The following is a 22,261-nucleotide window of genomic DNA, read 5'->3' on the forward strand; positions in this document are numbered from 1 at the left end:
GTCTACTTTCCTTTTCACGATGCGCTCGCCGATGGTAAGGCCGCGGAGCGTGTTTTCGCCCGCGCCCGTCGGGCCGGCCGTTCGCCCGCTCGACGGATAAGCGATCGTCGTCGGCCGAGCGATCGGCGCAGTGCGCACGGACCGACCGGATCGACTGACGTGGTGGATCGAGAGTGGACGCGCGGCGGCCACGGCCACATCGCCATCGGCGGACCCAGCCAGTTACGCGCGAATAGCTTGCGGATGTTGAGATCGTGGAGCGGCGCGACGACACGACTGTGCGATTGAAATCTACTCCTCGGTCGTTTTTCCAGACGGAGATCGGCGAACATCTCTCTCCTGTAGTAGGTAGTCCGGTAGGATGGTCCTGTTCACGATAATCGCGAGGGTGGCGGATGGCCTGCCGCTGGCGGCCACCATGCAGGACAACGAGCAGGTTAGAAATGCGCCACGGTGAAACGTCACCTCTCAGGCATCGCACTTTTTACCTCTGTAATTATCTCGACGCATCCACGGAAGTCCTTGTTTCCAAAGAGGAGAAGGGATCCTGAAATTCATTTGCTAAATTAGAAAGTTGAGATCTTTGAATCGAAATTTTGCCCGTTTATCCATGTTTTACTGACTTTATGTGAGCTGATCGTGTTCTATTTTGTGTCGCAGGACGGTAAGAATATCGTGGAGTATCAGAATCAGGCGAAGATGCTGTTCAGAAAGCTGGGCTCACAGTCTCCGGCTAGGTGTACCCTCGAAACCGGACCGTATCTTTTCCAGTAAGCGACGATCGGCAAACTTGACCTATGTGTTTTAAAACCTGTTTTATATCGTACTTTCCTTGCAGTTATTTAATCGAGAATGAAGTGTGTTATCTGGTGTTATGCGAAAGGAATTACAGTACGCGTATAGCTTACAGCTATTTGGAAGACATAGCGCAGGAGTTCCATGCTCAGTATGGTAAACGTGTAAATACAGTGACCAGGCCTTATACCTTTATCGAATTCGGTAAGCCGTTAATGACTGTGAACGTTAGTTAATGTCTTGAATATATTGCATCAGCTTTACGTTCTTCTTTTCTCAGATACATACATTCAGAAAGCCAAGAAGATCTTCACGGACAGTAGATCTCGTAGGAATTTGAACACACTTAACACCCAGTTGCAGGACGTGCAAAGAATCATGGTGCAAAATATTGACGATGTTCTACAGAGGGGTACCGTACTCTCAGGTAATGTGGAGCTGTTCCGTTTGCCTGAAGAGCCAGAAACGCAAATCGTAGATATCTGCGTGTACTAATATATTAATTGCATCTTGCAGAATTGGATACAAAGACGCAAAACTTGTCCATGCTGTCGCAGAAGTATAAAAAAGACGCGAAACATCTGAACAGTAAATCGATGTACATAAAAGCTGTTGCCGGTCTTGTTGCATTTGTGATTTTCCTGTTATATTTCTTCGTTCTTTAGTTAAGCAACGCGAGCAGAAAAAATTTCGATAATACGCGTCAAAGTTATTCCATTTCCAAGGGTAGAATATATTTTCGTTCATCTCGCCCATATTTACGGAGTGTTTGCGACTACAACCACCATTTATATTTATAGAAGAGGAAATTAAAAATTTTACGTACAAAATAAAATCTGCGAAAGTGTAATTATATATATATATATATATATATATATATATATACATATATATATTGATGTACTCAAACTGGTCTATGTAAAAATTATGTTTATAATAGAATAGCATATAATTATATAGCAAGATATTTGACGATTTTTTTAACACTATTCAAAGACAAACACTAAATTTCTTATATAGAAGTTAATAGGTATACAATTTTTATCACATTTCCGTCGAGTCATTTTCATAATCTTGCGTAAAAGATCTAGTAATCTCTACGTAAAAAAAGAAAACGATATGATGTGTTACCGTTTTAAAAATATATTGTAGCAAATCGTGTAATATACTCATTTCGGAAGTTGGTTGGCGGTGAAAAATAAACTGCCTCTAAATTACGAACTAGAATACAAAGAAATTTCACAAATGAGCAGAGACGGATTTTTATTATTGCGTTACGGATTTTTATTTAAAAAAATTATTGTATTTATCATTCCTACGTCTGTTAAATTATACAGTTTGTGTGATCCTCTGTGAAGTCCTGAGTTAGTATAAGTTTACGAAAATGTTTTTATTATTTTTGAGTTGTACTTTTGGGTGGTGCACAGGTGTAGGTATATATATCAGCAGAAAAGGAACCAATTAAGAAAAAAAAAATGTATTATAGATGGCCATACACGTCATTAATGTTACTATATTTGTATGTATTTCTTCTGTATTAAAATAACGGTGATGTATTTACAATAAAATATATCCATATATAATTAAATATTTATAACAATGAACGTAATTTTCACATTTTTATCAAGTCTTCGTAATTCGGTATATCAAGCGACTGTTTCTTTCTTTTAAATTTGACGTCCGTCTTCTCATCATCAGAATCCGAGAGATCATTGAAGAAATAATTTATCGGCTTATTTTTTTTGTCAGGCCCATTATCATTATTGTATCTTCTCTTCGCTCCGTAACTCGTACACTCCGTGTCAGTCATTTCTTCATCTAGATAATAATATACATGATTTATAGATCTATAATAATATATCGATGGTGCTTGTAACGGATAATATTTACCAGTGTCTATAATCTCGTACATATTCGAGTGATCCTTCATAACGACATGCAATGTCGGAAACTCTACTACAGTTTTATTCTCCAAATTTTCTCTCAACGTGAACGTAAGATCCAAATCGTAAAACCTGGAAAGAGTAATCAATTACAATTAGCCGAGTACTTCAATCAAAATTAGAAAAAGTAAAAAAATATATATATGTTTACCTAGAGTTTGCCTTCTTTATTTTCTCGGCTTTCAAGAGCACTTTAATATTACTTAACCCAGCTGCTCTATAAAATTGCAGTTTGTCAGCTAAAACCAGTTTTGTATTCAATCGTTCAATATCAGTCTCATCTGTCGAAGAGACCGGATCTAAAACCTGTTCCACCAATGTTGATAATCTTATGCTGTCTAGAGTTCTGTAATAAAGGTAATAATGAGTTGCTGTTCATTGCTAAAAGTCTAGGCTTTCAGACATGAGACGCATTCGTCCATACCTGTCCACTGTGCACTTAATATTTTCAGCTTGTGGAAAAATCCATTCCAAACGCCAGAATAGCTCATTGGTTTTCCAATTAAGATACGTAGTGTTCTCCTTGTGCCGACTGAAGAGCTGCGGCATAAATAACAGCGATACCTTTCTGTAGCCTGCAGCGCATCTCAATTTATGTAGGTGCTGAAAGAAAGCAACATTGTAGGCCTGTTCTTTTTAGCCAAACTTCTTGCATGGCTCATCTTTCCTCTTTTTCTTTTCACACTGGAGAGAAAACCAGAAAAGATGAACTGTGCCAGAAGTTTAGCTAAATAAAACAGACTTTGCGGTACTTAAAAAAAATGACAGTATAAATAAAAAACGAGAGGATAATGGATATCGTACCACTGGTAGATTAGCTTGACGCGTGAACCTTATCTCCGGATTTCGCTTCTTTGTATCAATCGTTCTGCCAACTTGCTCGAGGAAGCGATAATCTGCAAAATGTGAAACGGTCAAAGCCTCGAGACGTCTCAAGCAATTTAAACTCTAAAGAAAGGACATTGTCTCTTACCGCTCAATAAATCCAGATCGGTGAACGACGTGAGGGGGACGAACTTGGTCTTGTCCCGGATTCCGTCGCACACCAGTTCCTTCTTGTGGACGTTCACGCACGCGACAGAGCAGGTTCTAACCTCGCATTTCGGACAGGTGTACCGTGCCTTAGCTGCGCCGCATACCTCGCAATCCTCCAGTCTGTAAAAAATAGTAAAATAAAAGGAGTAAATTAATCATCGCGAGAGATTTACTCGATCTTTACATTTATATGAACATCAGACATTCCTACACTTACTTGGTCCTCGTGGGTTGCTCCATCTTGCTTTTAGGTTAGGTTTATTTTATTTGCTTCTGTGTGTATTTTGCGCGCGCGCGCGCGTGTGTGTGTGTGTTATGATTAATTAATTTGTATCAATTTGTATAATTGTTAATTTGTATTAATAATTAGCTAGATTTGTATTATTCCTCTTTCGTATTCGTATATATATTATGATACAGTTTGATACTTTAGTAAAGGCCGTTTGTTTTTTTTATAAATAGATCTGTTTGTTTTGAAAGATTGAAAGCCGCGTTTACCTCCGATGTTGACAAAATAACACTTGTCCGCACTCGAGCGAACGTTAGGCGAGAAATGAGCGCGTCTAGTGGTGCAAACCGTTGATTCGTAATATATTTTTGTTACTTGTTATTTTTATTGATCTAAAATATATAATAATAATAAAAACTGATCATGTTCCAGAATACTTGGCGATTGCGCGATTGTTGTTGATATGGAATTACATTGTTGTACATATATATATACTTGTACATTAAATAAATCAATTTCAAATAAACTTTCGTAGTATTTAAAACTTATAATTACAAGAATATGTATATTGTTGCAATTGAAAATAAAATCGAGAAAATGCGATATATTCTTTATTATCCTCCTTTATGAAAAAAAAATCATCTCTAGATTTACCCAGAAAGATTAAAAAACATATATTTAGTAATTTTAGGACATGCGCTTATATACGCTTTGTATTTACAATTAAATAAATTTTCTTAAATATCATATTAAAAAGAAAATAATGTGCGCAGGCAAGTAAAATAGAAAAAGATTCTAGTGAATAAATGGTAACAATTATAAGTTTAAATTTCGGAATAAAGAGATTAAACACTCATCCGAGAAAAAATGTTTCATACATAATTATATAAAATATATCCATATACATATATATTTTCTTTCTCTTGTATAATCTCTGTTCGTATATATAAGAAAAATGATTAGAAGAATAATAGAAAAATAATTATACCTATGTATAAAAAATTTTTGCATTTTTTTTTACAAAAAGTAAAATTGTTGATATGGAATTACATTGGGCAATTTTTTCTCATTTTCTTAAACTTCATATTTTATTAAAAAAAACAATGCAAAGTTATTCTTTTAATTATTTTTTAATTTTTCTTTATGAACACAGATTATACAAAAGAAACAACATTTATGGACATATTTTATATACATATAATTATATATGAAAAATTTCCTGCTTTTATTAATTGAGTTAATTAGAAAATAATTGTTTACACTGTATTAGATACAATAATAACTTGTATCCTGCAACGACTAAGCTTGCAATGTGAATGCTCGTCCACGTTAAATTATGAGAAATTGTCTCGAGTTCATTGAGCTGAAAATAATTTTTATTCATTATTTGTTCTCTTCTTCTCTTTTCTGTGCATATATACAATATCCTTTACAATATCTGGTAGACTGGTAACTTTTACTGAAACACTTACGGGTCACTCTTAAAAATATATAATATTAATTACAATCTTTAACTTGGAATTGATTAAAATACTTATTAGTACGGAATCAATTCGAGAAACACAATGCTTGTCGTAATTGCATTCATTAACGATATACAACTTCGTTTATTTGCGAAACTAATTATAATTTATCTTATGATGGAATAACAATTGAACTAATCACAATAAACACATCGCGCGTTGTACGAGTGACAATGACTGCTCGTATCTTCACGAAATTAAAAAAAAAAAAAAGAAAGGAAAAAAAAGTATAACAAGAGTTCTGCAATGATGCATACGCGGCTTTCGCGAATGAAAGCAGTCACATCGGCTTCATTCGGCGAAGCGTGACGATCTCGTGACGGTCACGAGACTTCTAATCTAAAATTATCTTCGTTGCACATCGCGTCCCTTATATCGCGACTGGGACACGCATAAGTACAATAAAAAACGGTGGCTTATTGCGACAGCGCTTTACACTGCTTGCAGTTCTCCATTCGCTCGTTGAATTCCTCTATCTGCAACGTCATCTCGAAGAACTTGTATTTGTCGTGGATATTTCGCGTGGCGGTTCGCAAGATGTTCTGGGGACTCGCTCCAGGTTCTGCGAATAAAGACGTTATTTTTAATAAAAAATAAACATCACAAAATAATAAATATGATAAACGATAGAAGCAAGATGCGCGATTTTGTGATGATACAATTTATTATAAGAGTCCAGAGATGAACGATAAGATGCAAGATTTTATAAAGTTCCAAATCGAGGAATGTAGAGATTTATAGTGCTGCTAAAGGATCTATTATTAGTGCGGGAATTTGAGAATCTAAAAATATGAGCTTTAAGCGCGCTTTGTGACGGCATAATATGTTATTTCAGGACTTCAGCTTTAGGTTCCATAACTAAAATGCATAAATAAGAAGTACACGTGTCGGATTGTATTTTTGGACGTACGTACTTATAGCAAGATGCGCCGACAGAGCGGTCTTGTCGAGCGAGAGCGCCCAGATTCTAAGATTGTGCACCTTAACGACTCCATCTATTTGCATAAAGGTGTTCTCCACTTGGGAATACTCGAAACCCTTGGGAATACCTTCCATCAGGACGTTAACTACGTCCTTAATAATCGCCACCGTAGTGAAGATAACTAATACGGAGAAGAGGAATGTACATATTGGATCCACTATGTTCCAACTTGGCTGAAACATAAGCCGATCATTAGAATCGTGCCTTGAAATCGTGCCGTCGATAGATAAGCCTCTATCTGTTGAATTACAAAAATGTCACGAAATTTCTCGAGGGTAAAATAAATAAAGGACAAACGTGTGACTCGATCTCGATATAAAAGATATAAAGAGCCCAAGAACGAAAAACTTTCCGAAACTTTATCGTTGATCCATACGTCATGACACAAATATATATACATTGATAAATACATTGATAAACTACTGACGGAAGTTTGAAGATACCTTAAAGTAAATGACTAATGCGGCGATAAATACTCCTATGCTCTGAATAAAATCACCCAAAACGTGGATGAAGGCGGCCCGCACGTTGATGTTCCTTTTCTGATGCTCCCCTTTGAGATCACCATCAAGCTCACTTTCCACGTCGCTGCCTCTATCGTGGCTATGCCCGCCGTGACTATGGCCATGCTGATGCAACGACAGGCCCATTCTGCAATGTCAAATTATACACGGTGCATTATCTCTAAAGCAATTAAAGATGTGAGTCTAATTTCGGGAATTTTGTTGCAACCGGTTTCTGCTAAATATTTTATCAGGCCATTTAATTCGATTAATTCTCAACGATTTCTCATTAATTTCTCACATTCAAATTGCCGTAATTCGTATCGTTATCGCTCGAATTGTACAACGAGGGAATACTCGATTAATGTTACGTTATGCACATTGTAATTCCCATTGCTATAAGAACTTCGTGAACAATCGTGCATGGTATCGCGTAGTCATGCATGAATCGCCGTTGGGTCGCGCAGAAGATTAAATAAATATTGTCGTTAATGATATCACTAACACTAGATTTACCGCAACACCAACCGCCGACGTGATCAGCATCACCGTGGCGTTCAACGTGAAGTCCTTGTGGATGATTCTCTCTATCGCGAGGTAGAATAAGATGCCGGTGACCACCCATATTAACAAAACTGAAGTCAATGCTCCGATGACCTAAAACAACGTATAAAAAATTTCTCATTATCAATTTCCATCAATTTGTAATATTTCTAATGTTTTACAAGATAATTTACAAGAAAATTTTGGCATGTGTATTAACTTTTTTTTGTAGTACAATATATACCGCGAACAGTTCGAAATTAATTTAAAACGGCTTTTAATCACATTCAGGCAATATTTATTCCATGTTACACTCCACTAATTTCTGCATCTAAATTAACTATATTACATTTTTATTTGTCGATAAGATTTAACGTTTAATTTTTCGCTCGATTTATTTTATCTCAATATCTATATCAGAAGGAGAGTGAAAAAAAAAGTACTCACCTCCGCTCGATACCAACCAAAAGGCATTTTTCTGGTGGCTGGTCTACCAGCGACCCAGATGGAGAAAAGAGATATCATAAAAGACGCGAAGTCAGTCAACAAATGTGCGGCATCGGTCGCTATCGCCAAGCTGTTCGATAATACACCGCCTGAAGAGGAGAAGAAAAATAAGAAGAAAATTTGTGTGTATGCACGATAACTGGTGTCCGCGCTCATAATTTAACTTCTACAAAGTATTTTCGTTTACACAGATAACGTATTTTGTTGTATTACCGACGATTTCTGCTATCATGAAAATAACGCAGAGCGCACTGGCTATCAGCAACTTCTTTCGGGCTTTCTTGTCGATCTCCTCGTTCCTCTCCCTGTGACAGTGATCTTCCGGAGACACTAAAAATAATCGTAAGAAAAAGAATACAATGCCAGTTTATTTAAAAGGAAAGGAGTTATTCGAAAAGTCAGTTTCGTCAAATGTCAATTAGAGCTATTTGATTGATGCAAAAATTAGATATTTTAATATAATACAATATAACGTGGAAACACAGTTTCTTTATCCTTCTTAGTCTCTTCGATTAATTTGAAACGCGCCGATAGAGAATTGGACGAATATTCTTATAATCATTTATCGTTATTATTTCTATTTTTGGAATAATTTTTACTTTATTTTCTCAAATATGCGCGATGAAATACTTGCTGAGGAAAACGTACTTGTCGGATTTTGTTGATAGTCCGCGGATGCATTTTCGTCGCCGGAGCCTTTCACCACCGTACAACAACCTGACAATTTTCCGTGAACGCAGAAGATGACCTTCCGCGGGGACATCTCACTTTCTTCATCCTCGTTGTTATTCGGCGGTATGCTCGTCCCATAGCCATAAATCGCCTTATCCTTGAATCTGCAGTCAATCATAAATCCATTTTTATTTCACACAGTTGAAGTAAAGGTACAAAGAATTGTTTTTACAGAGGAATGTTTAACTTCGCTGTTATAGATTCCTTATTTAACGCGGCCGACTTTGAGGCAAAATAAAATGCTACGCTTTCGCGATTATCATTTATAATCCTATTATAATTTATTATAATTATATTCATAGATATTATTTATTATTTATAAATTATAAATAACAATTACTTATACATATAAGATATTTAGTATATTTTCTCTATTCTTCGCGATTGTAAATGGCGCACACAGCGATCACTCTTTCTTATGTTGCGCAATGGAAGAAAGCGATTACGTATTAGTGAACTAATCCATGCGGCTTGCCGACGATTCGAGGAAAAAACATGACGTATCTTTGTAGAGTCATTTCTTTTGAGAAATTATCTAGTTTCGTCAAGCGTCTCATTTATCGTGCTAGTTTTATTTCGTTGATCTTTTTGGGGATGTCGAAATGATTTCGATAACTTTTTGTTTGTCAATCAATAAACCACGATATCGAAAATTGCGGCTATCTCTTCTGCTTCTTAGCTTTCTTAGATAAGATCTGTACGGAGATATTCATGCCTGATCGGTCGACGTGATAAGAGGAAGTGGTACAACTATTTATGGAACGAGAAACTCGGTATAAAGTCAATTAATGTAATAAAAATAAAATTCGTACTTTTACAGAATTTATTTCTTGACCAGAATTGTGCGAGAATTTATTGAAAATCTATATCTTTATTTCACTTAGTTGATAGAGAAGCCTTATCCTCCTTATTTTTAAACGCGAATATTTCTTAGAATAATATTAAGATTCATAAGAGTATTCATATTTTTAAAAATACGAATCTTGATATTAAGAATGATCAATATTTCTAAGAAAAGAAAGAAGGAAATCTTGCAAGTAAAGAGAATGTGTAAGAATAATGAAGAGGTATCAACATAGAGGATACAAAAATCATGTATTTCTACTCCATTCTAATTGCGTAAGCAATTCCGTAACGAGCCTGCCGGAAACGTATTGTATGCATAATATGTATTGTTGACATTATTACACGCTTTAACAACAGTAATACATTATGTACAGTGTACACGAATACGTGACCAGTTCTTATCGCCTTCCGCAGAATGCTATATTATCTATCAAGCAGATATCAATGATGATGCCGTGCGCAAATGCGCATTCGTTACACGCGCTCTCCCTCTACGTTCCCCTAATCAGTGACTGATTCAATGACGGTGACAATGATGCCGTGTGCAAAGTCACACGATCGAAGAATATCGATGAAGATGAAGGTTCGCGATATCGCGCTTACGCCATTATGTACGTGCGAAAGAATTGAATATGAAGCCGCGTCTGAATTCCTCCGGAACATTTTTACGTCACATCATGTTATACATACACACATTCATATAATATTATATGTATATGTATATACATATATATACACATATTATATAATATGTAAAAATGTACTTACATAATTATTGAAAACTTAACAAAGGACTTCTATATATCTGCGAACTGTAACGTTTGGTCGCGGCCTAACTATCAAGCTCATAATTTCCATCTCATCGCGAGTTACATCTATTATATATTTTTTTTTATCGCGTAGCCTTAATCTTTTTGGGGGGCCGCGTACGGCGCGGAAAGGGAAAGTCGACCCTCGGGAATTTGTCCTTCATCTAGGAGCGGTACGGTGACCAGATATTCGCGGAGATTCGTGACGGCCTTCGTCGTTGAGTCAAGGTGCTCGACGATGGGCCACGACTTTGTGGGTTTTTGCCGATATCAAAGATGAGACGCGAGGACAACGCGAGGACTCGCGTCGATGCGTATCTCGCGTGTACTTCCTTTCGTTCACGATACACGCGTGGTCTCGCTTATCTCTTCACCTCCTACGCCCGCCAGAGAGAAAATGACAAATGGTTTCACAACTTTGTGGAAACTCCCCCGTTCATCGTCATTTGAACGACCGATAGCGAACAGCAATGGGAAAATAGACAAGCGGAGAGTTCACCGCTTCTCGAAGGTCATCGTCATTTTATTGCCAAAACGCGCTCTTTACCCACGGCAATCTGCATTACAATTATCTGCATCGGATTATATGTATTTTCGGATCGGTTGAGTTGCCTGCGGATTATCTCGTCACGTGCTCTTAAATAATCAGATGCACCGACGGATTAATAACCGACGACGATCGACTCGCCGCTCCGCCGTCATGCTATCCGACACCATGTCAGTGTTTCGTATGTAATTATACTGTGATAATACGAGAACAACAGTCGAGCCTCGTCGAGAGAGAAAGAGAGAGAGAGAGAGAGAGAGAGAGAGAGAGAGAGAGAGAGAGAGAGAGAGAAGAGAGAGAGAGAGAGAGAGAGAGAGAGAGAGAGAAAACCACTTCCATAGGCGTCGACAAGAGACGCACGCCTTTGTAGAAAAAAATCTATCGCTGGATATGACTGGAATTCTTGTGGAGATATCAGTGTCTCTCTTAATAGAAATAGTCTAATCATGTTCTCTAATCGTTTACTAGTACTAAAGAGTCTAAGAACGGGTATCGAATAACGAGAATTTTGACGGAAATAAAGTTGTTAGCTGAATGTAGTTGTAGAATGTTGTTAGCTGAATCGATAATATTAAATATTAATTGTTAATATCATTTAAATAATTGTTATATTGTCTTGAAAAAAAGAGACATTCTTTTTTTGTAATATCCTAGATTGATTACTCTAGGAAGAAAACTCGAACAAGCGCGATCCTTACGTATTGCGGCGCCTATGATCGTTTCAGGATCGCACGATCGCGATCGCATACACGCGAGTGCACCCTTCCTACCCCCGCGATAAAACGTGATCGTTACAACGGCTGTAAAATTATCCACTTCGCAAATGCTACTACTTGGCACTTACGATTTAACGCGAGATAACAGCGTGCCGAACATAGAATTGACGGTGTTGATGGCAAAATGGATTAGTAATTACAGACGGATTGGTATTTACCGGAGGTAAAAGAAAGCCAGTCCTACCTATGCGCCGCGAAAATTGCGTACAGCAGTTTCGGTTAAACAATCGTGAATTAATGATTCGTTGTTCTTAACCCCTGGAAAGCGTGACAGGCCGATAATCAAGTATATAAAAAGAAGAAGCAGAAGAGAAAAAAGAAACTTGTGGCGTATGCGGTTTCGCAGGTACGATGCGCTAACGAGAGAGAAACCCAAGAAGTCAACCGCGAACGATCGTGCTTTAAACGATCGTTGATAGTCGTTCTTCTCCACAACGATATTCGATTTAGCAGCGAGCTTTTAAAGAGGATAGCCCAGCAGGATTATTTGCACGTATTATTTGTCTCGTATTTCCGTCTGGCATTTATCACGCAGCTCGATTAAGCTAACAATTTTCATATTTCATGTTACAGACCTCCAAAAGGCCTCTGTCCACGTAAAAGGACTGCGTACGTCTTTTAACGTGAACATATAGCTTCAGTATTGGCTTCATTATAGCTGAAGAAAATATATAGCTTCGATATAACTTCAAAAATATATCTAGATACGAAATAATAAAAAAAATAATTGTTTTACTATTTGAATCAGGTGTAAATGTCAAACGTATCGTTGATCAATCGCTGGTACAGTGTACAGCTTCAAGTTATCTTAAAATTATTTAATGGAATTACGAATATGCAAGTGTGACAGTGGGTCCATTCACGTTTTACGTTGGCTACCAATGCGTATGTAGAAAAAGAGATCTCGGCAACGCCGAAGTATTTCAAGGCTACGTTTTGAAGGTCCATGGACACCGACGGCAATGTTTTTAGGTCGCTCGAAGCTATAGGTCCCGTTATTCCGGCGGCGTTCGCCTGAAAATACTCCGTGTGACGAACAAAACCGAAGCCGGGAATCACGCGAGAGTGCACTCCTCTTATCATCCTCGCACGAGTAGCTCCACGTAATTACATAGTTCCTCGGAGTCACGATTTACGTAAATAATGCCGGCGCGATTTTATCCGAGTTCAATGATATTCATCGTGAATACCCGAGGCAGGGAATACCCAGAAAACGGAGCGACAGAACCAATTCGATGAAAGTTGTCAGCGGAAAGCAACGAGATGATTCTTTTTTACGTTCTAGAATTCTATTTCCCGGAATAAACTTTCGCAAAACAAAGTTGTACGCGAAAAGACTATGATTTTATATAATTAACGTACAAGAAATAATAAGAGGCGAGTTTGCTCCAGACGAGGAAACTCGCGCATTCTTACATCTCGCACCGAGATGCGTGGAGTCGATAAAAAAACGTCCGGGAAAAACACATTTTGTCAGTTTTACAGGCGCGAGAACTGTGCTGGCGGTTATGCGCGACGATTCAATCGGAAGAAAACGCGCGTTTTTGTTAAACGCTCGCGAAACTGGTTGCACGTCCTCGCGTGCGATCACATTAGAGATCCTGTCGCGTGGCAAAGTGAAGGGGAATCGCGGCCTTGTTGCTCGCGGTGCCACAATGCACGCGCGGCGCGGTGCGGCGCGGCAAAAAGTGCCGCATAATTTCGGCAATCAGCGAGTTCAGTTTTCCGAGCTCGTTAAACGCACGCGGAGACATTGCCCGAGGAAAGAGAAATCGTAAGAGGAAAGGCTTTCTCGTCGCGACGACGCGACGAGTGTGCGAATGTCAAAAGTCGGCAGTCGCGCCGTTCCTCGTCAACAAACAGTGAGAATATTTTGATAATATTCCGCGATATTCTGGATTCTTTCAAGGCTGCTCCTCGACGTTTTATATTTCGCATAATATCCAATACTTTTTTTTGTTCATAAATGAGAACCCTAGTAGCACAATACACTGACGGCAACACGTTGGCTGAATATTGGTTGTATTCAGAATGTCTTGGCCTTTTTGATTCCTCAATAAAAAGCTAATACTGGTTATTAATAAAATGCAAGTGCACTGTTAATATTAGCTCAAATAGACAGATCGTCTACTTTACAATATAGTTATCTACTTTACCAATATGAGAAATTAGTCTATACCCAACATAAAAATTGAATACACATTGTTAGCCAATACTGCTGCAATAAAGTTGTGCTACTATTAGGGAACTCGAAGTTGTGAATTCATAGAAATTAATAATTGAAAAACTCCTGGCGCCTCGGTACTTTTCCAGAGGAACTTGGGCCTTGAATATAAATACACAAATTATCCAAAATATTTTACACGATGCCTGCGAATCATCCTGGACAACGTGTTATCGAAAGAACTTGATGATTGACGACATTACTTGCGGACGTGTAATTTCTCGAACTCCCCTCGTCGAGGGTTAATTTTCCAATCGATCCCACCAGCCGACGATTATCCCGTACCTTCCGTCTGCCAATATAATTCGATAGCAAGAATATAATACCTAGCGCTAGTAGCAAATGTATTCCGAAAAGAGAGGAAGCTTGACGCGCGCGGCGCGATGCAAAGATTAGCCGATGGAGATGAACGATTTTTTCCCGAGAGATACCAATCTTTCAGGAAACGGGGCACTCCAACTTCCGATTCCACCAGACACCACTCGTTTTATTTTCACGTAACATCGTTATCTCTCTTCGGAAATCGGAGCTCGTCACAAATTCACGGAGGACAAAGTTAGTCGCGCATCGAGACGTGTCACAGATGCATCCCTCAAAGTGGAGCGAACCGATCCGGGAGAGATTGGCGACCAGTCTCCCCCCCCCCCGCGAGGAGATTTCCGCGATCTCGCAAAATTTTCCGCTCGCTGGATCCCGCGCGGATCCTCCTGCTGCGATCAACGATTGAGAACTCGAAGGGAACTCACAGCTTGATCTTCTCGTCATCCATGATCGTTCCCGAGGTGGAGCGCTCGCGGGTCCAGCCAGCTTCGCAATCGGTCGGCCGCCGATCGCGCGACGTCGCCGTGTCCAGTCTTCCTTGGGACGAGAGATCCGTCCAAGCGGATCCTTGGTTTTGTCGAATCGTGGGCGAATGCCAAGCGCCGGGAAAAAAAAAAGAGGAAGACGAGAGATTGCGGCGCGCTCGTCCGAGAGGAGCGGAGGAGCGCGGGTGGAGGTGGCGGACGGGGGTCGGGGCGGGAGGCGCGGCGACTGGTTGCGTGCTGTAATCTCAGCGTATAGTCGTGTATGCGGATTGTCTCTGTCGTCCTCCGGACGACCGGAGGGACGCGGATCGACTGCACCCGTCACTCGTCGAATGAAGAACAGGGAGCCCCGCTCTTTCGGTGGAAAGAGGGCCCGTGTTCAGCCCGCGGGCCCGCTCGTCCGACAGATAAAAGATCTAACATTAGCGATCGGCCTCTCTCTCCCTCTCACATGTGTCCGCGCTCTCCTTCCCTCCTTCCCTTTCTCTCTCTCTCTCTCTCTCTCTCTCTCTCTCTCTCTCTCTCTCTCTCTCTCTCTCTCTGTCTGTCTCTTTCTTTCCTCTCTTTTTTTAATACTCTTCCTTCCCAGTCCCTCTGCCTTTCCTCTCGCGGTCGGTCTGTCTTTATCGGGAATCCCCACTCACTGACACGTCGACTCTCTCGCTCCCTTTCTATCTGTTGTCTCCGTCTCCGTCTCTTTCTTCTATCTCCATTTGGAGAAGATATGTCTCGTCGTAATCGAGAGCCTTCGTCCCACACCCGACACGTCCACCAAGTACACAGGCTGTTTTTTCGTAGCCCGTAATGTCAAGTGTCTTTGAACTCGTCTGGGAGAGAAATCGTCGAGGAAAAAGCAAATAAGCTCCGACCCGGCTGATCGAATTAATTGCTTTTTAGACGGAGATCTTCCGTCTCATCGCACGTTGCGTCAGTCTTTGAAACTTCGGAACATCCTGTTGCATTTGGTGGTACCACTGATATATCTCGTGTCCTGCTGTGTTCGACAGCTCCGCACGTTCATTTTGGTGTCAACAGGTGCTTTCACAAGTCCGGATCCGGTTTATTGCATCCGCAATGGATTTAATAGTCGCGCGAGTCATTCGCGCGATTTTATCGGCGAGCGCGTAGTCGATCGTCACTTGTCCCTCTCGCACCGCGTGTCTTCGCCAGTAATCACGCCGGCAGTATTCGTCTTATCAGTATCTCGTTCGAGAGTCTCGAATGAGACGCGCGGGACCGATAGCGTTCTACGAAAGTCGCTCGGCTTCCGCGTCCAACGCGAAATGTCGATTTTGACTTAAAAAAAGAAAAGGGAAAAGGATTCCTTAGATCAGCGATGTGATTCCTCTCCTGAAGACTTCACCGATCGTAGCGAAATATCCCGAGGTCCCGTTGAAGCGAGGAGTCTAAGCGAAAGTTTACGTGCTGCCGTCGATCACGTTGTGGATCGCGGATCGAGACTGAGCGAATGGCGAAGGTGCAAATAAACACGCGGGTATGTTCGCGTAACTTTCCAGAGAGGTACAGCGGACGCACGTGATGCAGGAGCACGCGGCGCGTGCCGATCGCGCGAGGAAACGGATTTCGTAATCGAGAGGCGATTCTTCCTCGCGATCGCGTTAGATTTCGACGAAGACTCAATCGACGATCGAGCGAGGGTCGATTTGTCCTCGGAGAAATGTCGAGACCTCGGCAATATCTTTGTCGATGATCGTGGCTTGTAAAATCATAAAGAAATCGACGAAAGAATCGTGAAAATACGATAAAGATCCGGCGAGAAACGTGGGAATGTTAGCTCGAATAGACCTGTTCTTTTTACCTGAACTTCTCGCACGGTTCATCTTTCCTCCTTTTCTTTTCACGTTGGAGAGAAAAAGATAAGAGATGGACTGTGTGAGAAGTTTAGGTAAAAAGAACAGGCCTTACACTTTCGAAGGAGATGTAACTGCACGGAGAAAAATATACGACAAATTTGCACGAATAAGTAGTTCGGAGTGCTTCAAACATTCTTGAAAAATAAATACTTTTTCTTGTTAAACTTGTGCCATGTATCTGTGCAATCGTATACAATATACAGGGTGTCAATTTGAAAACTTTCAGTCGAAATATCTCGGGAACTAGTAAAGATACCAAAACACGGTTTGAAGAGAATATAGGGTAGCAAGGGGGACATACTTTGATTTAAAAAAATTTGACCTTGGGTGGAGGCGTTATGGTCAAATAAAGGTCAACTTAATTTAAATGGACACATAATTTTTTAAACATCTACGTTTGTAACCCTTCTCATTACGAGCTCAACGCGCTATGATCCAAAATCTTCGAAGGTCAAATGACCAAATGTGGGCTCACAGTATTATTGTCTTTGCACATGTTATGAGACACCTTTTGCAGCTGCAGCTTCTTTACTAAATTGAAACTAAATCGAAATTGAACGGATCTTGTTGTTAGACTGCTATTTCTGTTCGTGCTCTCTAAATCTGGTGGACATGGGCAATGTCATGATGACTTAGTTTGGCACGCGGAATCACCATGTTAACGCTTGTAGTACAAATTAGCACTCACTGTACTTACCAGTTTAAGTAAACTAGAAAAAAAATGTTAGTCACACCTACGTCCAACAATTAATATTAAAATTTGAAGAAACAGGATCAATAGCAAAGAAAAACAGAACCGTAGAAAGATTAGTGAATGAAGCAACTCAACTTGAAGTGTTAGGTCATTTTGCAATGAATTTAACATTGTCGATTCGCAAGCTGCAGCTGCAAAAGGTGTCTCATAACATGTACAAAGACAATAATACTATGAGCCTGCATTTGGTCATTTGACCTTCGGCGACTTTGGATCATAGCGCGTTGAGCTCGTAATGAGAAGGGCTACAAACGTAGATATTTAAAAAATCATGTATCCATTAAAAAAATTAAGTTGACCTTTATTTGACTTTGACACCTCCACCAAAGGTCAAATTTTTTTAAATCAAAGTATGTCCCCCTTGCTCCCCTACATTCTCTCCAAACCGTGTTTTGATATCATTACTAATTCCCGAGATATTTCGACTGAAAGTTTTCAAATTGACACCCTGTATAGTTGGCTCTTTGAAATATTAAATTATAAGCAGCTGCGGAAGAGACAGTTTTAAAATAAAATAAATATGCTGAAGAAAACAATACAATATTTATGTATTTTCTTTTTTCTCTTTTTTTCTCTCTGCTAATAATTGAAATAAAACAAATTAATATAAAGAATGATAATAAACTAAATTAAAACAAAAACGATATCAATAATGTTCTAGTTTTAGTTATAATATAAACTAAATTTTCGTCATATTATGACCAAAAATTGTGCTTATCCGATGCAGCATAAAAATCAGACAGCCATTCCCAATATTCAATATGCGATAAAATATTAAAAATACCTGCTTGTTACGCGCATATTTCTTTTTAAATGCCGATAGTCCCGTGTATGTCTGTAGATTTTTTAAAATTGTTAAGGAGGTTGGTTGACGTCCCGCTGCGGGGCAGGCGGCGCGGCGGGGGGATAGGTTAGATTTTCGTCGCGTGAAATAAACAAATTTTAGCAAATAAATATGTGGAATGCATTCAATTGCTGTTTCTTAAGGTTTAAAAAGAGTTGTTTGTAGTGTTTGTACAATTGAAACTCAAATACGTTATTATTTACGTTGAAATGTGGAAATAATAAATGTGGTCCTGTTTTATTTTTACAATTGCTTGATAACTATAAAGACGAATCATTTCAGTCTTCGAGAAAGTTCTTCCTAAATATGTAAAGAATTATTTGCACCTATTTTCATTAAATTCTTATCATTTTTTAATGCTTTCGAGAGTTACATTATAGGTTAGATAATATTTTTGCTGTGTCGCCCGTGTATAAGAGAGAGACAAGAGTATAACTTCAATAATTAATTACTCGACAACTATGTAGACAATTGGCATGGACGATAGATTCCCATAGACAAATATCCTCCATAAATTTGAACTAATTCTTATCAAATTGATTTGAGCAACCACCCTCCTTAATAAAGCAGCTACGAAAGGGACAGTTTAAAATCCGCTCATAAAAAAGAGATTTTATTGTTGATATTTTTTCGCAATGCTGATAGTTCTGTCATTGCGCTGACTTCGTGAGCGCAATGACTTCTGTCATCGCATATTTTGACAGTTTTAAGCGTTGTCTACAATGGCAGCAGGAGTATGCAGTAAGTTAATTGACTAATGGGATTTTTACAATTCAAGAATAATCCACTGCGGTTGGTCAATAGCTTACTGCTTACGCCTTACTGCATTCTCCTGCTGCCATTGTAGACGACGCATTAATATGTATCAAGGGTTAATAGTGTAATAGTAATGTCCGATCTACAATAGCTGTAGTAAGCCTCAAGATGTAAAAAATTGACCAATCACAGTCGATTATTCTTCTCACATTCGCCTGTAATTGGTCAATTTCTTACATCTTGAGGCTTACTACAGCTATTGTAGATCGGGCATAAAAGTATAATGTTAAAGCTAAATAGCGCGCGCGAAGCGCGCGTCTGTGATGTCTATTATAGTTAAATAAATAAATCGAAAGAAAATAGTACAATATACACGTGTTTTCTTCTCTCTTTGTTAATAGTTCAAATAAAAGATTACAAAAACAGATTAGTATAAAGAATAATAATAAGTTAAATTGAAACAAATTTATCATTAACGATGTCAAAAACGTTCGTCTAGTTTCAAGTTTTATATGACAAAAATCAAGAGACACGGTATAGTGTCTCGCGCCAAATACACGCGCAGCGCGAGACCGCCGTGACTCTTTTACGCGAACGCACGAGTTGCAAGTACTTACTCGAGATTTTGAGATCTTAATAACGAGTAAAGGGATCAAGTTCTAAGTAGTCATGTTTTCTCGATGCAGCGTAAAAAAATCTGCTATTTTCAACGTCTAATGTGCGAACAAATATTACAGATATGCTTACGCATGTTTTTTTTAAATACTGGCAGTCACGTGTATGTTTGTCATGATTTTTTTTACTGTTAATAAAATTGCTACGGAAGAGACAGTTTAAAGTAAGATAAGTAAGTCGGAAAAAAACAGCACAATTAATATCTATGTGTTCTCTTCTCTCTCTGCTAATAGTTAAAATAAAATAGATTAATATAAAGAATGATAATAAGTTAAATTAAAATAAATTTAACGATGTCAAAAACGTTCGTCTAGTACTCTAGTTTTAAGTTCTAGTTATATGACAAAAATCGTGTTCACTCGATGCATCATAAAAAATCAGCTATTCCCAACGTCCAACGTGCGATGAAATATTAAAGATGCTACCTATTATGCACACTTCTTTTTAAAAGTGGTCATGTGCACGACTGTCATAGTTTGCATCGTGCATCATTGATCAATGGTGCGCAACGCAAATACAATGTTATGAGATACCCGGAAAAACGCGAGCAAAGCGCGAGGAGCTGAGAATACTTATAAATTATCTATAACAAACTAGGTCTTGCTATCGCTACACTTAAACATGATACAAAACACATAAATCAACACAATGCAATTACGGAAATTCGTTTAGACTCTAAATCACATATGTCTCTAAATTGGAGTCACTTCGAATTAAATCCTGAACCGTTTGTGAAAATAAAACTTGGCAAATCTGATCGAAATAATAATAATGATCCTTGTCTCGTATCGCAAATAATCTGAAAGCGAGAACAAGAGTAATTTTTCAACTTATTTACTCGTCGACGATGCAGCCGAAGTCCATTTTCACGGTGGCCGAATGGTGTTTCGATCAGGACTACCGGCTATTACCTAGCGCGATGATATTTTGTAACTCTTTCGGCGGCATATCGCGAGACGAGGGGTAGGGTTTCGCGTAAAACAATTGGATACTTGGGGGTTGCATTTTTACGTTTACGCGGAAACGTGATTCGGATCGCGAGAAAAAAAGGTCGATACACAGAGGTGTTAAACAGAAAGAAATAATGATATCTATTATTGGATGTGTGTGACCTCCGTCTGTCTATCAAAAACTACGTGTACGAACGCCATCGACGATAAAAAAGCGTAAATGGCCGCAGAACTTTTAATGATTGGCATGTCCCTGATAATTTAATGCGCCATTTCAGATTTTTCGATGAATTGTATCACTATTACAATTGCCTACTCCGAAGCCATAAATTTATTACTGCAACTTTCTGACGATCGATCGAAATTACTTTATATTTTTTTGTCGCTGTCAAGGTAATGGTCGATAGGTACTCAATAACTTGATGCTATCGTAATGGATTCCAATAAGCAATAAGTAATAGATAAGCGATGCAATTTAATGCAAAAGTTTCAACAAAACAGAAAAAAATAGGAAAATATTTCTATTATATGCCATATATGCTATAAGTTACAAAACACTACGTTTAGTGTTTTGTTAAATATTGAGTCAAATAAATTTGTAATTTTCCAAACTCAGAAACTGATTTAAGCATTTTCTTTCTACTTCATTTTCTATTTTTACGTTTTTCACACCATCATATCGCTTTAAATTATTTCAATCGCTTGAATTGCATATGTCGGATTATTTAAATTGCAACAATTTTACTACCAAATACGTTAAAAGATAAGAAATGCACGCGTTTTTCGCAACAAATACGCGACGAACTCGACGGAGACACGTGTCGTATTCTATCAAATGAGAAATTCGAAAACGAATCGTATCCTTGGCATCACCAAAATATTATCAAAGTGAAACTTACTCGTTGGCTCTGTTATTTTGCTCCACGACGACGGTGAGAAATTCTATGTTGGCGGACTTAGCTCCACTGTTTTCCATGTCGTGAAATTTTCTGGACGGGCCGTCGGCGAGAAGGAGCGCGAACGACACGGGCACGCGAGCATCGAACAATTGACAGAAGCCGACCGCCAAGCCGACCGCGCAGCCAAGGCAAGGCAAGGCAAATCTGCGACAGCGCGGGGTTACTATGCGTCGGGAGATGTCATTAGTGCGTGGCGGTCTGATTCTCTCTCTCTCTCTCTTTCTCTCTCTCCTTCCTGAACTGCTTACATAAATATTATGAACAAGGGGGATGCGTGTAAAGCGATGACTCGGATTAATTCACCCGATATCTTCGTCCCCGAGAGCCGTCGATAAAAGTCGCTCCTGTTCCGATGCACAGATGTGTGATGACGAAGTTGCTCCGATTTCATACGTCCATCGATCCACGAAATCAAGCGAAGCACGATAAACGATGATAAAAGAGCGTTTTATCGCGAGAAATTAGTCTATATTTTACGCGACCTCGCGCGTCACGCTCGATCCTCGAGCCTTGATTGAAAGATGGTCAATGATGAGGCGCAATGATTTCAAGCCTCTGCCCGATCGTCGCTCCATTATTCCCATTCGATAATCGAAATCGAGGATTGTTGGATTATGGAATGTTTGGGTTACAGAAATGTGTCGAATTT

At 39.1% G+C, this 22,261-nt stretch overlaps 3 protein-coding genes across 6 annotated transcripts; 1 reads left to right on the forward strand and 2 right to left on the reverse strand.

Moving 5' to 3' along the window:
- The first annotated feature begins 14 nt into the window (after positions 1-14).
- Positions 15-2,383, forward strand: Sec22 (vesicle-trafficking protein SEC22). Its single transcript, XM_071714958.1, has 5 exons — positions 15-436; positions 661-770; positions 839-999; positions 1,076-1,222; positions 1,312-2,383. Exons 1-5 carry the CDS (start codon positions 362-364, stop codon positions 1,458-1,460), a joined length of 642 nt encoding a protein of 213 aa, XP_071571059.1. The 5' UTR covers positions 15-361; the 3' UTR covers positions 1,461-2,383.
- LOC139777491 (box C/D snoRNA protein 1) lies at positions 2,298-4,296 on the reverse strand. Its single transcript, XM_071714955.1, has 7 exons — positions 3,991-4,296; positions 3,712-3,893; positions 3,543-3,634; positions 3,163-3,341; positions 2,890-3,084; positions 2,686-2,810; positions 2,298-2,613 (listed from the first exon to the last, which is right to left on the reverse strand). Exons 1-7 carry the CDS (start codon positions 4,011-4,013, stop codon positions 2,408-2,410), a joined length of 1,002 nt encoding a protein of 333 aa, XP_071571056.1. The 5' UTR covers positions 4,014-4,296; the 3' UTR covers positions 2,298-2,407.
- Positions 4,297-5,360: 1,064 nt separating this feature from the next.
- LOC139777488 (proton-coupled zinc antiporter SLC30A2) lies at positions 5,361-22,018 on the reverse strand. Of its 4 annotated transcripts, XM_071714939.1 has the most exons (9): positions 21,861-22,018; positions 21,553-21,756; positions 8,709-8,896; positions 8,274-8,390; positions 8,001-8,149; positions 7,516-7,667; positions 6,951-7,158; positions 6,440-6,680; positions 5,361-6,087 (listed from the first exon to the last, which is right to left on the reverse strand). In XM_071714939.1, exons 1-9 carry the CDS (start codon positions 22,001-22,003, stop codon positions 5,942-5,944), a joined length of 1,548 nt encoding a protein of 515 aa, XP_071571040.1. In that variant the 5' UTR covers positions 22,004-22,018; the 3' UTR covers positions 5,361-5,941. The 4 variants fall into 4 exon arrangements, with proteins under 4 accessions (XP_071571040.1, XP_071571041.1, XP_071571042.1 ...); XM_071714940.1 differs by lacking the exon at positions 21,861-22,018 and having other exon boundaries at positions 21,553-21,760; XM_071714941.1 differs by lacking the exons at positions 21,553-21,756; positions 21,861-22,018 and adding an exon at positions 14,741-16,218.
- Positions 22,019-22,261: the final 243 nt, after the last annotated feature.

The sequence above is a fragment of the Temnothorax nylanderi genome, unplaced genomic scaffold, assembly GCF_030848795.1.
Source record: "Temnothorax nylanderi isolate EJ_2023f unplaced genomic scaffold, tnyl_v1.0 TNYL_tig0150_pilon, whole genome shotgun sequence".
NCBI classification, from domain to species: domain Eukaryota; kingdom Metazoa; phylum Arthropoda; class Insecta; order Hymenoptera; family Formicidae; genus Temnothorax; species Temnothorax nylanderi.